General features: G+C 35.2%; 1 protein-coding gene across 1 annotated transcript; it reads right to left on the bottom strand.

The window, feature by feature from the left end:
• Positions 1-3,416: 3,416 nt before the first annotated feature.
• LOC132279801 (uncharacterized) lies at positions 3,417-12,460 on the bottom strand. The gene is made up of 8 exons (XM_059781844.1): positions 12,188-12,460; positions 11,937-12,085; positions 10,022-10,982; positions 9,226-9,317; positions 8,071-8,145; positions 7,909-7,970; positions 6,502-6,571; positions 3,417-4,311 (listed from the first exon to the last, which is right to left on the bottom strand). Exons 1-8 carry the CDS (start codon positions 12,312-12,314, stop codon positions 3,538-3,540), a joined length of 2,310 nt encoding a protein of 769 aa, XP_059637827.1. The 5' UTR covers positions 12,315-12,460; the 3' UTR covers positions 3,417-3,537.
• Positions 12,461-14,361: the final 1,901 nt, after the last annotated feature.

Genomic DNA, 14,361 nt, shown 5'->3' on the forward strand with positions numbered 1-14,361 from the left:
TTATCATCTACTTGAAAAAAATTTGAGGACACTCCGCCACAAGAGCGTTGGTAAATGAGTGCACATTGACCACCTCCTATTCAAAGAACCAATCATAATCTTAAAAGTAAGTAGTTGATTTTGTAAAGATCACAAGAATCAAAAAAAGGTTGAGTTAATTGGCGTAAAGAAATACGGGTGAGATTTGGGCGGGTCAATGGCTTAACCCACACCAAAATGGTTCTAACCTCTTACCTAACATCAAGTCCAAGCCTCAGGAAACTCATTACGTCTCGTCCCGCGTCATACCATATAGGTTTCGGATTTTTCAAGTTTTTCAAATTATTCCAAAGTTTAATAATCTACTAATAAATAAACATTAAAAGAAAAAAATTATATATATATATATATATATATTTATATTTTATTACAAAAGACAAGAAGTGTTAGAAGTTAAATTAATTAACACTCATCTGCAAATAAATTGTTATGATCACTTGCTTAAACCATCCAAGAGGTATGACAAAAATTAACAATATAATCTTGGGTAATGTGCAAAAAACCCCCCTGAACTTTACTCTCTCTATCAAGAAACCCCCTGAACTATTTTTTTAACAGAAAACTCCCTAAACTATCACACTTTTTGCAAAAAAAGTCAAGTGACACTGTTCAGTAAACTTTGGCCATAAAATAGTCACGTGCATATGCTGTAAATTAAAAATGCCAACCCTACCCTTATATTCATATATATACATATATATATAACGTAGTGTGTGTGTGTATATATATATATATATATAAGTTACAATCTTCCGAGATAGAGAACGAACAGCATCCAAAACCCAGAATGTCGCCTTTGATTTGATAGAACTTGTTCGTCATGTAAAATGATACCATCAGTCCCCCCAAAAAACAGAGGTTTAGCTTTACTTTTTTTCTTTTTCTTTTTTCTTTCCTCTAAAACCAAGCAAGATAATTGGTCATAGTTGTCCACACTCATTAGATTTTAATCTACTATTGACAACCAAAAAAGATAGCCCAACCTGAAATTCCATTAAAATCGATTGACAAGGTTTTTTCCATTAAAATCGGTAAAAGCCCAACCTAAAATTCCATAACCAACAGCAATACGACCAACCTGAAACCCCGTGACCACCGGCGCCAGCGAGAGGTTTTAAGCATCAACTAGCAGTGAAACCAGTGATAGCACAATCTCAAACTCTATGACCGTGCGAGAAGATCTAAGCATTAATGGTGCAATCGCAGCGGCCAAAGTGAAGTCTCCAGCCAAAAATTGGTGTAATAGCAGCTGCCAAACCACTAAAGTCTCCGGCGAAAGAGGAGCGGTGCTACACCAAAGTTGTTGATGCAGAGGTCTCGGTAGGAGGAAAATTCTCCACGTTGATGGTGGTGGTAAGCTGGCCGCCGGGCAATTCTGATCATCCTCTCCGTCTCCGGCGACTCCATTCCGATCGCTCCAACTCCGATTATATCAAAGAAGAGTCATTCTTTCCTCTAAACATTCTGGAATCGAGTGAGGAACGATACCATGCTACCCTAGGACAACAATCAAATCCGTTTTCCAGTAAATATCGTGATATATATATATATATATAGATAGATAGGTAGAGAATAGGACGCCGTAGCGCTGCCATCTTCTCGTATAACCAGGTCGCCGGAGCGCGACCCGGAAACCACCATAGACGACAACCCATGGTCGCCGTCCCTCTCTAAAATTATTGGGTTGCTAACCAGCAATGCAACCCTCTTCAAATCGCGACCCAAGGTCGCTACTCTTCACGATAGCTAATTTCGTCGTCTGGTGACTTGGAAACCTGTACCACAGCGACACAAGGTCGCCGAGCAGTAGTTTTGGACATGGGTCGCCATGAAGTCGACCTTTCCAAGCTGTGATGCACAACGTAGCCGATGACCACTGCCGGAGCAGTGCCTCCATCGCCGGCCATGAAAAGGAAATAGAGGGGAATAGAAGGTTAGACAGAAGAGAGAGATAGAGAGGAAGGAGGGGAGAGGTTCGTACAGTAGCTATGTTGGTGTTGCAATGGATGAGTTAGGGTTTCAAAGCTTAACTTTCACTGGGTTCGGCCCAGACTCTATTTGGCGTTGAAGTTTTGGTAAAGTGATAATGAGTTGTCCAAATATTATTGGCTGTTCACAATTTGTTTGACACATCAGTAATAGAAGCCAATCAAGCACTAAAATGACGCCCTTTTATAAAAGGATAATTTTGTAATCAAACATTTTCGGTGATTTCTTATGCCGGAGACTATTTATTTGGTCCTTAAATTATACATTTTTAATAGATCATGGGGCATTTTTTAGTTTAGAGGGGTTTTGCGTTTTTTGATGAAAGTTGAGGGAAGTTATATGCACTTTATCCTATTATATTAATAATATGATCGAATTCATGATTGATGATTCTATAATTAATCTAATTTTAAATATAAAAGTTATAAATTATTCTTTTATATTGGATTCTTTGGGCTCCTTGATTACTAAAATCTTTGACTAAATTCAGTCTAAAAATAAATTTGCGCTTGCACTCTAAAATTTAAATTCAATCACATTCCACAGTCTCAAGTACCATACCTAATCCCAAGTACCATACCTAATCCCGTAAAAATTTTGGGCGGGAATTGGGTTTCCGGGTTACTCCCATCCCTATAAATAACATTTATATTTTGTGAATTCATATTTGTTTTTATAATTAAACTCCAATTCTATGCATTTGAATACAAATAGAATAATGCTATTAAAAGAGCTCCTGAATTGAAGTATATATTAAAATGATTCTTTTGACTTTTTACAAATCTAAAAAAATTAGAAATAAATAACAATCACAATGACTCCTGTCATAAATAGCTCTCTTAACACTTAACAGCATTACTAAAAAGAAAAAATTGGAAATGAGCATTAACTAATATATATTTTTTGGGTAAGTAGCATTAACCTAATATTGTTTATATATGTAGGAATGAAATAAGAAAAAAAATGAAATTTATTATAGAAGAGGGGGAAAAAAATGAAAAGGGTAAAAATGTAAAAGCCGAAAAAGGAGAGAAGGATTAGAGGATCTTCTCTTGGCAGGAGAGAGACGATGAAAATGAGGTTCCATCCCTTTCCTCCTCTCCTCTCCTCTACCAAACACAGGAAGGCACCCCACCACCGCCTCACTTTTCCCTTTCTTCCTTGCTATTGTTTTTCCTCCCGATTTAACAGGCTGGAAAAGCAACAAAGAGACAATGTTATGCAAAATTGAATCTCAATCTCCCAATCTTCCCAAACGGACAGAAATCAATTATCAGGTCCAAAGCAACATAGACCATCTAAAAACCCCTACAAAAATGAGTTAAAGTTTCATGGCCTTAAATTTTAAGCAAAGGCAAACAGATCAAAAAGCCAACAGAAACCGAAACTAAATCTCAAGCGCAACATTGGAATTAATATTATAAATATCACAAAAGCAGTTAAACTAAAGGTAAATTATATAAAAATGACTCAGAATAGTTTTCTTCTACAAATAAATAACATAAATGGCTAATAATCTCGGGAACCCAATCCTCGGGATTTAGGGAACCTGACTGCAACCAATGGATTGGCTATGCCTTGTGAATCTTTACCCAGGCCCATACCTTGCACAAAACCCATCTTTGTCATCATCTTTGATCCAAATCCCTTGGTATGGTTCTCAAATGATGCAAATTTTTTAGATTCATTCTTTGCCAGGTTACCTCTGTTTTCAGAGGCTTTTGCTGCACCCAACCCAAGTGATTTAGGTCGTTTGATCAGTTCAATAGGCTCTGCAGAGGGTTCTGCACCCAACCCAAGCGATTTAGGTCGTTTTGTCACTTCAATAGGCTCTGCTATACCTTGAGCATCCTTTCCCAGCCCTCCCCCCTCTATGTAACCCATCTTCGCCATCATCTTTGATCCAAAACCCGTAGTGTGCAACTCAAACGCACCATAACTTGATGAAGTGGCTAAAACTTTGTTTTCAAGGCAACCATCATTTGTTTCTTTTGAATCAACGGTTTTGATCTCAACAGCATCAGGTTGCATTACACCGCTTGAGATGAAGGATACAGGCTGAGCAGCATATGAGCCCATTTTCTCACTCCTCTTTTTGCTTGCTTCACTAATGCCACGATGATTGGAGGAGTTCTTGAGTGATTTGCTTTTGGCAGATCGTACCAGTTCTCGTGGAGTCGAGCCACTACCCTTTGCAGCCTTCTTACTGTTGTTTTTTTCACCCTTGGTTGTTTTTATATCATTCAAAGTAAAATCAGCATCCTCATTGCCAGCTCCTATCAGCTGAAAATTCATAGACCAATTTGAAATGAAATTACAAAAGAAATGCAAGTAATTCCGGAGCTTTCAGAGCAGAATAAACAAATAACAAGATAAACAAGAGTAAATTCACCAAGAGTTTAGCCTAGTGGTACTTCATCAGCTTCCAAAGTAGAAGGTTAAGGATTGAAGTACCCGAAGGGACAAGGTGGGTGTGTTGGCAGGGGTTAAAAAGGAGGAATTCCACTTAGCTCCCTGAGAATTTGCCATTGGTATAGTTGGCTACCATATCTTTCAAAAATAGGTAGGGTCCCCCATGCCATTAGCCAAGGCAAACGGAAATTTCCATCAAGTATTGACCTTGCTGACTGCATGAAACTTGTTTTGCCCTTTGTTAGAATAAAAAGTTATTGTAGTGTCATTTTTACCCCTGAAATACACGCGTGAGACGACAAAAATGCCCTCAAATCACGATTCTCTCTCTAGGTACTGAACCCATTTTCTCTCATTCTTTCTAACCTAAATGCACCATCACCGTTCTTCTCCAGTACCCCACAATCAACCATCACCCCAAAAACCCTCTTCCACAACAAAGACATTTTTCATTGTCTTTATTTCTATATATTCCATAGCACTATTTGTTCCATCACCAATTTCTTAGATCTCAGGAGCCCAACCTAATGAAGAAGAGTGGGGAGAGAGAGTGAGAAGAAGAAAATTAATTACGGGAAATTTTGAAAAATTTAGCAAACTGGTTAAATTTAAGAAACATAAGATAGTGTATGGTTTAACTAAAATTATTGTTTTAGATAAACGTGAAACTGAACGGCAAAATAGATCCATGTAGCTGATCCACCAAATCGTTAGGGGAAGGCTTAACTGAATTGAGTGAATTTTGGGCAACGAAATGATAGTAGTGGTTCAGTGGTGGGCAGTAGTGATTATGGTGGTTTGGCAAAAAGGGATGGTGGTTGTGACTTTATAGATTGCTGTGTGGGTACATTAAATAAGAGAACAGAAGACTGGGAGGACGATGAACAAGGTGGTTGTGTCTGGTAATGGTGGTCATACAGGTGCACGATAGTAGAGGTGATAGGGCTTCGGTTGGGTTGGATTTGGGGAGGAGCAGTGTTGTTAAAGGTGCGCCTAAGCTTGAGGCTCGGGTTTAGCGCCTATTGTCATCCCAGGCTCGCTGATGTTTACTAGGCGCGCACCTCGGTTGCGCCTCCTCCTGTTTGTGAGGTGCGCCTAGGCGCGCCTCACTGATATTTGTTTAAAAAAATACTGTTGTTCTATTTCTTAAGCCAAAAAGGGTACTTTTGGCAACTTAATAAACAAAAAAGAAAGCTCAATCATGCAATATAAGGAACTTTTGTTCAAAAGAATAAAAAAATAAGAAAGCCCAAGAGTCAAAGTGTTAACCAAACAATGATAGAATGAGATTGTGAGACAAAGACAAAGCCCTAGTTGCAGATATGAACAACGAAACCACATCAGTTCTTTCTTTTCTTTTTTCTCTCTTCTCCTCTAGATCTCTCCTCTCTTCTTATCTTTATTTACATCTCTCTCTAAGTCTAGTTATCTCATCTTTCTGTCTTTTTTTTTTTTTTTTTTTTCTTGTTAACAATTTTTTTTTTTTTTTTTTTGTTAACATATTTATTTCTTTTTGTGCTTTGTTTTGCCATTCAAAAAACACATTTTGCTTCGCCTTTCAAGAAAACAAATTTGTACTATGTTTTATGGTTGTTGGATGCTTGTATAGTTGATGGATTTACTTTTTTATATTTGATATTAATTTTTAGAATATTGATATGACTTATGAGATATGAATGTTATTATGGTAGTTTAAATTTTCAATTGTGCGCCTCACTTCACTCAGCGCCTCGTGCCTAGGCTCCAAAGGACCTGTAGCGCCTTGGTGCGCCTTGGGCCTTTAATAACTATGGGGAGGAGAGAAAAGAGTATATAAAATATTTTAAAAATTTTGTCCTTAAATTTTGTTCATTTTTTTATCCGAATAATTAGCATTATATGAGTCCAGAATGAATGCCAATAGACAGCCATACTCAGTCAGTGGAGATATACATGTTTGAAAGATATTTGTGGCCCCCTGTCTAATGGCCAAAACTCAGGGGATATTAGTGGGATTTACACAGAATAAAATATAACCATAAGCAACAACTCACAAGGAAGCAATTTATTTAATGTAAGTACCTTCTCCAGACGAAGTTTATCGCTAGAAGATGGCATACAGGTATTTTCTGTTCGTGTCACTGTTACAAATCTGATAAACAATCCGTCAGTTCACTTTAAAAATTAATACTGTCCTCCACTTTCACAATGTCATGGAACAAAAATGAGAATGACAAATAGAAAATAAAACATTTTGGTTGGAAGATATTAAAAATTAACTTGCTTTCGACACATCACTGGGGTCAATAGCGGTAAGAATCAATCTATTTGTGGCTTCAAAAGCATCAATTTGCTTATGAATTTGAAAGAATCAATTCATTTGTAGCTTCCACACAGGCCAGCATAATGAGGTAATCTGATCAAAATATCAGACAGACTGCTCGATTAAGAATACACAACAAAGAAAGTCCAGTGAAAAGATCTACATTTCCATTTTTCAGTCAAGATAAAATTAGCGTACATCAAACATGCTGATGGAGATTAATGGAAGAACTGAAAGACGTGAGATCAAAACAGTTCAACAGGCAATGAAAGCATGCAGCAATGTCACAGTTACAAACCCCTATAACAAAGAATGTGAAAAACCTTTTACTGAAGCATGACAACTACAGCCCCCAAGCTTGTCCATTATATTTCAAAGGATCTTAACAGGTTTCTTATAATTAGAATTCCCTTCAATGAAGATTTTTGGGCTCCACTCAGTATACCTATCCCAGTTTACTTGAATGTGGTTCATTCTTCAGGAAGATTACCCATATTTTTCTATTTGCCTTGATAGATCCTTCCATTTGGATTAATCCCTCTGCTCAATGCTTAATCACTCATTTACTGCTCCAAATATGTTCTAACTCCAGGAATCCAACTCAATGAGTAGAAATTAATAAAATCAAATACAGAAGGCAATGCAGAGAATAGGATAGTTTGACAAAACGAACTATACATATATATATATATATACAGCAATTAAACTATTCCAGTCTTATAGTGAACAACTTCAGTAGTGATTGTAGTTAAGAAAAGAAAAGAGAAAAGACTTACCCAAAAAAGAAAAGAAAAGAAAAGAGAAAAGATTGGTATAGTTTCAAGCGGTGGACATGATAGTATAGCCTCTAGTAAGCAGTAGGATCTAGCTACAATTTTTGAAATCATATAAGGACAATAAGAAGGCACATTACCCATACTACCGAAATTTTACATGAGAGCATGAAAAAAGTTATAGTACATGAATTCAGCATATGTTTGAATTATCACAAGCACGAAGGCTATCAATAACACAAAATTGAATCGGATAGTATCATTATCAGAAAAGATACCAAATTACTAACAACTTACTTGGAATTAGAATAAATAGATGGGGTATTAACAAACTGCAAGAACTGTAATATAGAACCCACAAATCACAATACCAAAAAGCCATTATTTCTTTACCCTTTCTTGCCAGAACCTTGACAACCACTCCGGAGGCGATAAATTGCAGCCAATCGTCGTACCTATAAATGTATATAGAACCAGTTAATATGAGCATACGAATCTTAAATATGAAATAGGTCTAAACTCTAAAGCATTCTGAGATGAAAACAAATCCAGTACCTGGGAACAATCCCTGGAATGCATTGGTTGAAATGAGAGCATATCTACTCCATCTAAGACCATCTGCTGTAATTTCTACAATTCAAAACCACAACGATGCTAGTTATGCTGGATAATTCACTGAATTGAACGAATTTGACAGCTTAATATTAACTGTAAAAAATTCAATATCTTAGTAAAAAGATTCTAATTTACAAACTTATTGAGAAGCGTGAAAAATATATATATAAAAATTCAGAAATTAAACAAAAAAATGTTAAAGATGCAGCCTAAAAGAACAAGTTACAATAGCCAAGACGGAAAGTTGTCATAAATCAGAAGACAATACAAGTCCATAGTTGATAAAGCTATAAATGAGCAACTTGTATATGGACCAATTTCTTCATATCTATGTTCTCCACGACAATTAAAATATTACAATTATAATCAGATGCAACATTCCAAATTTTAAGGTTTTGCATGCTCTAGGTCCCACATATATCTAAATTCAATGAACAAATAAGCAGATTCATTAAACAAACCATCCTATCAGCGTTTTTGTACAGCATGGTCCAAAGATAACCGTTCACATGTGAGATAGTCCAAGCATGCAAATGGTCTAAAACCAAAATGGCAAAAATGTGAAGCAAGGGCAGAAGAGCTGCAATGTCGAACTAAAAATAATCTCAAGTTCATTGCACCTATACATAATTTTCTTGGGTGAGTATTCATATAAATACATGCATTAATTCAACTGGCATAATACCATTACTAAGCAATGTTGGTGTCCACCCTCCTATTCCAATTCATGGAACTTCATGATTCAGAAACTTTTGTTCACAGAACTCAACTTTTGAATAGATCAGAAGAATGTCCAAAGAGAGATCAGCTCCTAAAGTACAGATTGGTCTAGAGCAGGAAGCAAGTTTTGGGAAAGGACTACCATCGCATAATAGGACTATCAAACTGACATCTACAAGAGTGATAAACTTGTAAACAACAAAGGAAACCCAAAACTAATCAAAGTTTTTAAATGAAACTATGTAATTACGTTAGTTATGCTACTAAGAATAAAGTGAAATCAATTATCATTTCACATTTTTTGTTGGAAATGAAAATATAAAGGAACAGGGATGTCATTTCATCTGCCAAATATGAAACATCAATATTTTTTACCAAATTTATTTGCTCAAGAACAACGCCACAGTGAATCATTCTCTCCCGACGCTTCAAAGCAATCTTCTCCTTGCGATGTTTCTTTTTTTCACCTGAAATAATACACTAAAAGTATATACAGAATAGTTGAAGGCAGGTAGTTAATTTATTAGAAAGTACAACATGGATCTGTATAAACAAGCTTAGATTGTGAAACTTCTACCATATTAATTAGCGCCTATGTCATTTTCAAAATTGGTATTTTATTTACACAAATTGAGTTTATTGACAAGATTAAAACACATATATCATATTTGTAGAGAGAGAGAGAGAGAGCAAAATATAGATCAGAGAGGTATACACAGCACAGTCAAGCCTACCTCTGCCAGTGTATAAGTCTAGCAATTATTTATTTGGCTCAAGGACAAGTTATGTCTCACATACTTATTTCGCTCAAGGACAAATTATGACCCAAAGATAATTTTGACTTACCACACAGAAAGGAAAGATGATCTGAACCACCTATTCAACATATCTTGGAAATAAAAAACAAATAAGTTTGAAATTAAGCCTATGAAACCAAATGCAAAACAGAAAAACTTAAAGAATTGGATGGCAATGTTCACCCCCTCTATTTTAAAAATTCAACAACTGAAAATTTCAAGACAAAATTTTCAATAGGTAATAATATTAGATCAGATAGAATATATTCCTTTGCTCAAATTTATAATTCAACACTTAAAGAGATTGATGTTAGATCCTCGATACAGAAACACAAATAAAACACCAGAAAGTCACGTGTATATAAATCCTTTACCTGGAAATTTCTGGAAACTTTTACTCCTTTGAGCCTCGGAAGGCCATGACTGAGGAAATCGAGCAGCATGCTTCTTTCTTCCAGGAACTCTTCTTGTATCCTTTAAAAGCATAATATCATCCAAAGCAGATGAACAAGCATGTGTAGAGGCTCTAGTTCTGCTAACCTCTACAGGGTATTTCCTTACAGATCGTGGTTTATGCATACCATATTCCCTAGATGCATCCTGAAGAGCAATCCCACCCAACTTCTTCGTAGTCTCATCAAAGCTAGCACCAGAAATTTCATCATCACCCGAGACATCAAGAACCTGTTCCAACAACTGCTCAACATCTACAATTTTGTCACTCCCACCAATCCCTTCAAAGTAATCTTGCGCTACCTCTTCATCAATATCTGAATCACTCTCAGATGTGTCCTCAGACCCATCACTATCACATGATCCAGTTGAATCTCCTGGCCCAGAAGACTCCAAGCTTTCCTCGTCAAGCAATGATTCGCTGTCATCCTCATCGTCATCATCTGAAATATCTTGGGTATATAATTTCATACCTCCAATGGACAAAAACCCCGAATTTTTCTCTGGTGATGATGTCTTATCCGAAAAGTCATCAGCCATTTTAGTACTTACCTCTGGGATAAAACTAACATCAGCATCCATTTCCTCTTCAAAGGATGACTCAAAACAAGAACCTTCTTTCTCTTCCTTTTTCGATGAGGATCCATTGCCCCCTGGGGTTGCTTCTACGTCACCACAAAACCCCAATCCCCTATGAGAGTTATCATCCAATGTAATATCTGTAGTATAATCATATGTGAACTCCACATTTTGGGGTTCCATAGATGGCGCTTGGTCTACATAAGCAACAATTTGTGACTCCTTGGAATCAACCAAGACAATAGGGTGAGACTCATCCAAATTGTTCTCTCTATTGTTGCCAGCATTTGGATTAGTACCTTCCTGAAAAATGTCAAATCAATTTAAATAAGTGAAACTTTCCAATAAGAAATTTAGAATAGCTTGTTCATTGATCCATTCTGAAAATGACAAGAACCTCCTCTATGAACCACTAAAATATCAAAATAAACACCTATTTTTATCATATAGTGAAGCAGAATATATATAAAAAAAATAAAAGATAGAGAATATTTTTTTCCGTAAACAGAAACTTGATATCCATAATAGCAATCCAAAATCCTTTCAACTCTAAATCAAAAATAAATAAATAATTGTTGTTCTAGAACAAAACCCTTCAGAAATAGTCAAATTTATGCAAATGAATCAAACCCAAAAGTGATTTGCTCTTAAATTTTGCAAAAACCGTGTTTACAGAAATCATCTTAAAAAACAGAGAAAAGAACTTCGAACAGAAAATCAAGTTAAGTACAACTCTGAACATAACCATTATAACAAGTTCTCAAATTTATCCAAAAGACCAGAATTCATTTATCAAAATTGCCAGTTTGATCTTCTAATATAGCTACTTCCAGTCAAATGACTACAGCATGAGATGAGAGAAACTCTCAAAAAAGACACATGAAATAGCTTGATCCCAAAATCAAAATCATTTAAACTTTGAATTCACTCTACTTCTACTAGATTTCCAAACCAATCGAGATCAACTGAACCATTTCAATCAGAACAGCTAATTTGATCATACAGTATGACTCTACTTCTATTCAGACCACTACAAAAATCAATGAAAACCTCTTTCACCTCAAAAACCAAAATCTAATCCTAAAGTACAATCATTCCATTCAAAAGCCCCAAATTTCATCTAAATCAATCGAACCAACAATCAATACAGCTCCTCTAGTCCTAATCCGAGCTCAACTTTCATGATAACCACTATAAAAAATCTATATATAAAGACCCCAAAAAAAAAAATCAACTTTTGACTAAATGAACACATACCCGAGAATCAACACTAGGGTACGCGTAACGAATAGCATTTCCTTTAGCTTGTCGAGACTCGCTTTTGAAAACAAAAGCTTTCGATCGATCAGAATTTCCAGATCTCGACGCAGACTTTGAATTCCCACTCCCAGTTCTAGCGTTTCTTGCTGCAAATGAAATCCAACAAAAACTGAAAAATAAACAATCGGAAATTCGAATGGAAAATTCTCGTATAATCGATAGCCTTAATAAAGAGATCATTTTCATACCTTTGGGAGGAGTTTCCAATTGCCAATCGGATAAAAGACCGCCGTCGACGAAGAGGGCTCCGGATGCATAGCCCGGTGGTCTTCGGCTCCTGGTTTTCGTGAACCGTTTCTTGTTACCTCCGGCCATGGCTGGTGTGGTCAACCCAGCTTCAATGTATAGATTGAGGTTGTGCCTGAGACCCTGAGAGGGGCACCGAGAGCTGCAATGGCGTGTTTGGACTTCGATTTATCAAAACAATAAAGATGGTGTGTTTGGACTTTTGAATAGACGGAATGGAAAATGGGGATAAATAGAAATAGTCACCTTTAAATGACCATATTTGGTACACTGAAAATTAAATGAAAAAAAAAAATTTAACATTAGGTACAAGAGAAAAATAAAATAAAATAAATAAGAGGATAGTGTTAACCAATTGTTGATTAATAAAGAAAATTATTTTCATAAATTTAGTATGATACTTTTTTAGATATATAAATTTTGTATTTTTAAAAATAAGGATAAATTTAAATTTTAAAAAATTTCATTAAAATGCTAGTCTTTTCATTCCTTCCTTCCATTACAAAACCAACTAATCAAGTTTGTAAGGTATCTCTTCAAATTATTCTATTTCCTTTCTTTTCCTTTTAAAATTTTATTCCAAACACAAAAGTCATCCATTTTCTTTTTTTTCTTCTTTCTTTTCCTTCTATTTCTTTCCAACTAGACTGGAGCTTAATAATTTATGAAAGGAGAATGATATTCACAATTTACTTTTATTTGTTTTTTATTTTTTTACTTGAATTTCAGAATTTATTATAAAAAATAAAATGAAATAATTACCAATAAAAAAACATATCTAAACTTCATTATTAGTAGGAAAACGAAAAACACCCTTGCACTTCACTTTTGAAGGATAGTTTTGTCTTTTTTATTATTAGAAATTCAAGATCAGTTGAAATAGAGAAAAAAGTGAAGTTGTGACATCTCTTTGTCAATTTAATATTTGTTTTTTCTTTTTTCAACTATTGGCTAATAAAATGTTGAAATATTAGTAACATTTGGACATTTTTTTTGTTTTGAGTTATATTTGAGCTCAAAATTTTCATTATCTTAAAGGGTTCAAAGCAACTTGTCAAGTTTCCCTATATTGTTGTTGTTGTTTGATCGTTTAAAAATTGATATTAAGATTACTGATTGTTTTTATTTGTTTGTATTAATATCTATTGATATTTATTGCTGATGTTTGTGATGGTATTTTTAGGGTTTTTTCCCTTTGTCTTTTCAAGCTGAGAGGGAGGACTTAAAAAAAAAAAAAAAAGGCTTTTTTGGGTTATGCCTAGGGTGCATTAATGCTCATAAGAGTAGTATAATTCTTTTGAATTTTGTCAAAGTGTTTGAATTTAGGAATATAAAGTAAGAGTACTAATCGTCTACTTTTTATCTAAGTCACGCCGTTCTTTTTAATCGTTCCTGTTCTTACACTCCGTATGCGCTCTGACTCTAATTTTCACTATTTATAACTTAATTCTGCTGCTCTCTCAAATTTGTTTCGCACTCCAGCTTTATGTGGCTTAACCTCTTACTATTTGCACAACTTAAAAAAGAGATTAATTTGTACAAGTAAGAGCCATCCGCTGACAAAACCCCCACTTTCCTTGAGCTTTCCAAAGGATATTCTTTTACTATTCTATTACGTTTCTCACTTCATTAAGCTTTTCAAGAATATTCTTTTATTCCATTATTTTTCTCATTCTATTATACTATCCTATTTATTTATTTTATTTTATTTTTTTGGGGTCAATCCTATATGTTATTCTTGGTTTATAAAATGGTATGAAAATGAGTCGCCTCGTTTGCAAATATATTATAATTTTTGTGATTTATCTCTTAAATATATATATATAATTTATCCTGACATTGGGTTGTGAAATTTTTGCTAAGAAAAACAAAATACCAAAAAGACTTAAATCACCCAAATTGTGACCGGACCAAAACGTAATTGGGATTCAATTTACACTCTGCGAGTCACGACTGTCTGGTGATGTCTCAGAGAGGTGGTTTGAATCCCACCCGGTTGTCTCAAATTTTTTAAATTCCCATCTGAAATACACACAGTTTATCCTATCCGGGCTTTCCTCTAACCAAACGTTCATGGATTGGGTTTGGCCCAGTAACTTTCACTAGTTTAGGCTTA

Source organism: Cornus florida, unplaced genomic scaffold (assembly GCF_030987335.1).
Source record: "Cornus florida cultivar Cherokee Brave unplaced genomic scaffold, ASM3098733v1 CherokeeBrave_3.0.0_Hap2_Chr10, whole genome shotgun sequence".
In the NCBI taxonomy this organism is placed as follows: Eukaryota; Viridiplantae; Streptophyta; class Magnoliopsida; order Cornales; family Cornaceae; genus Cornus; species Cornus florida.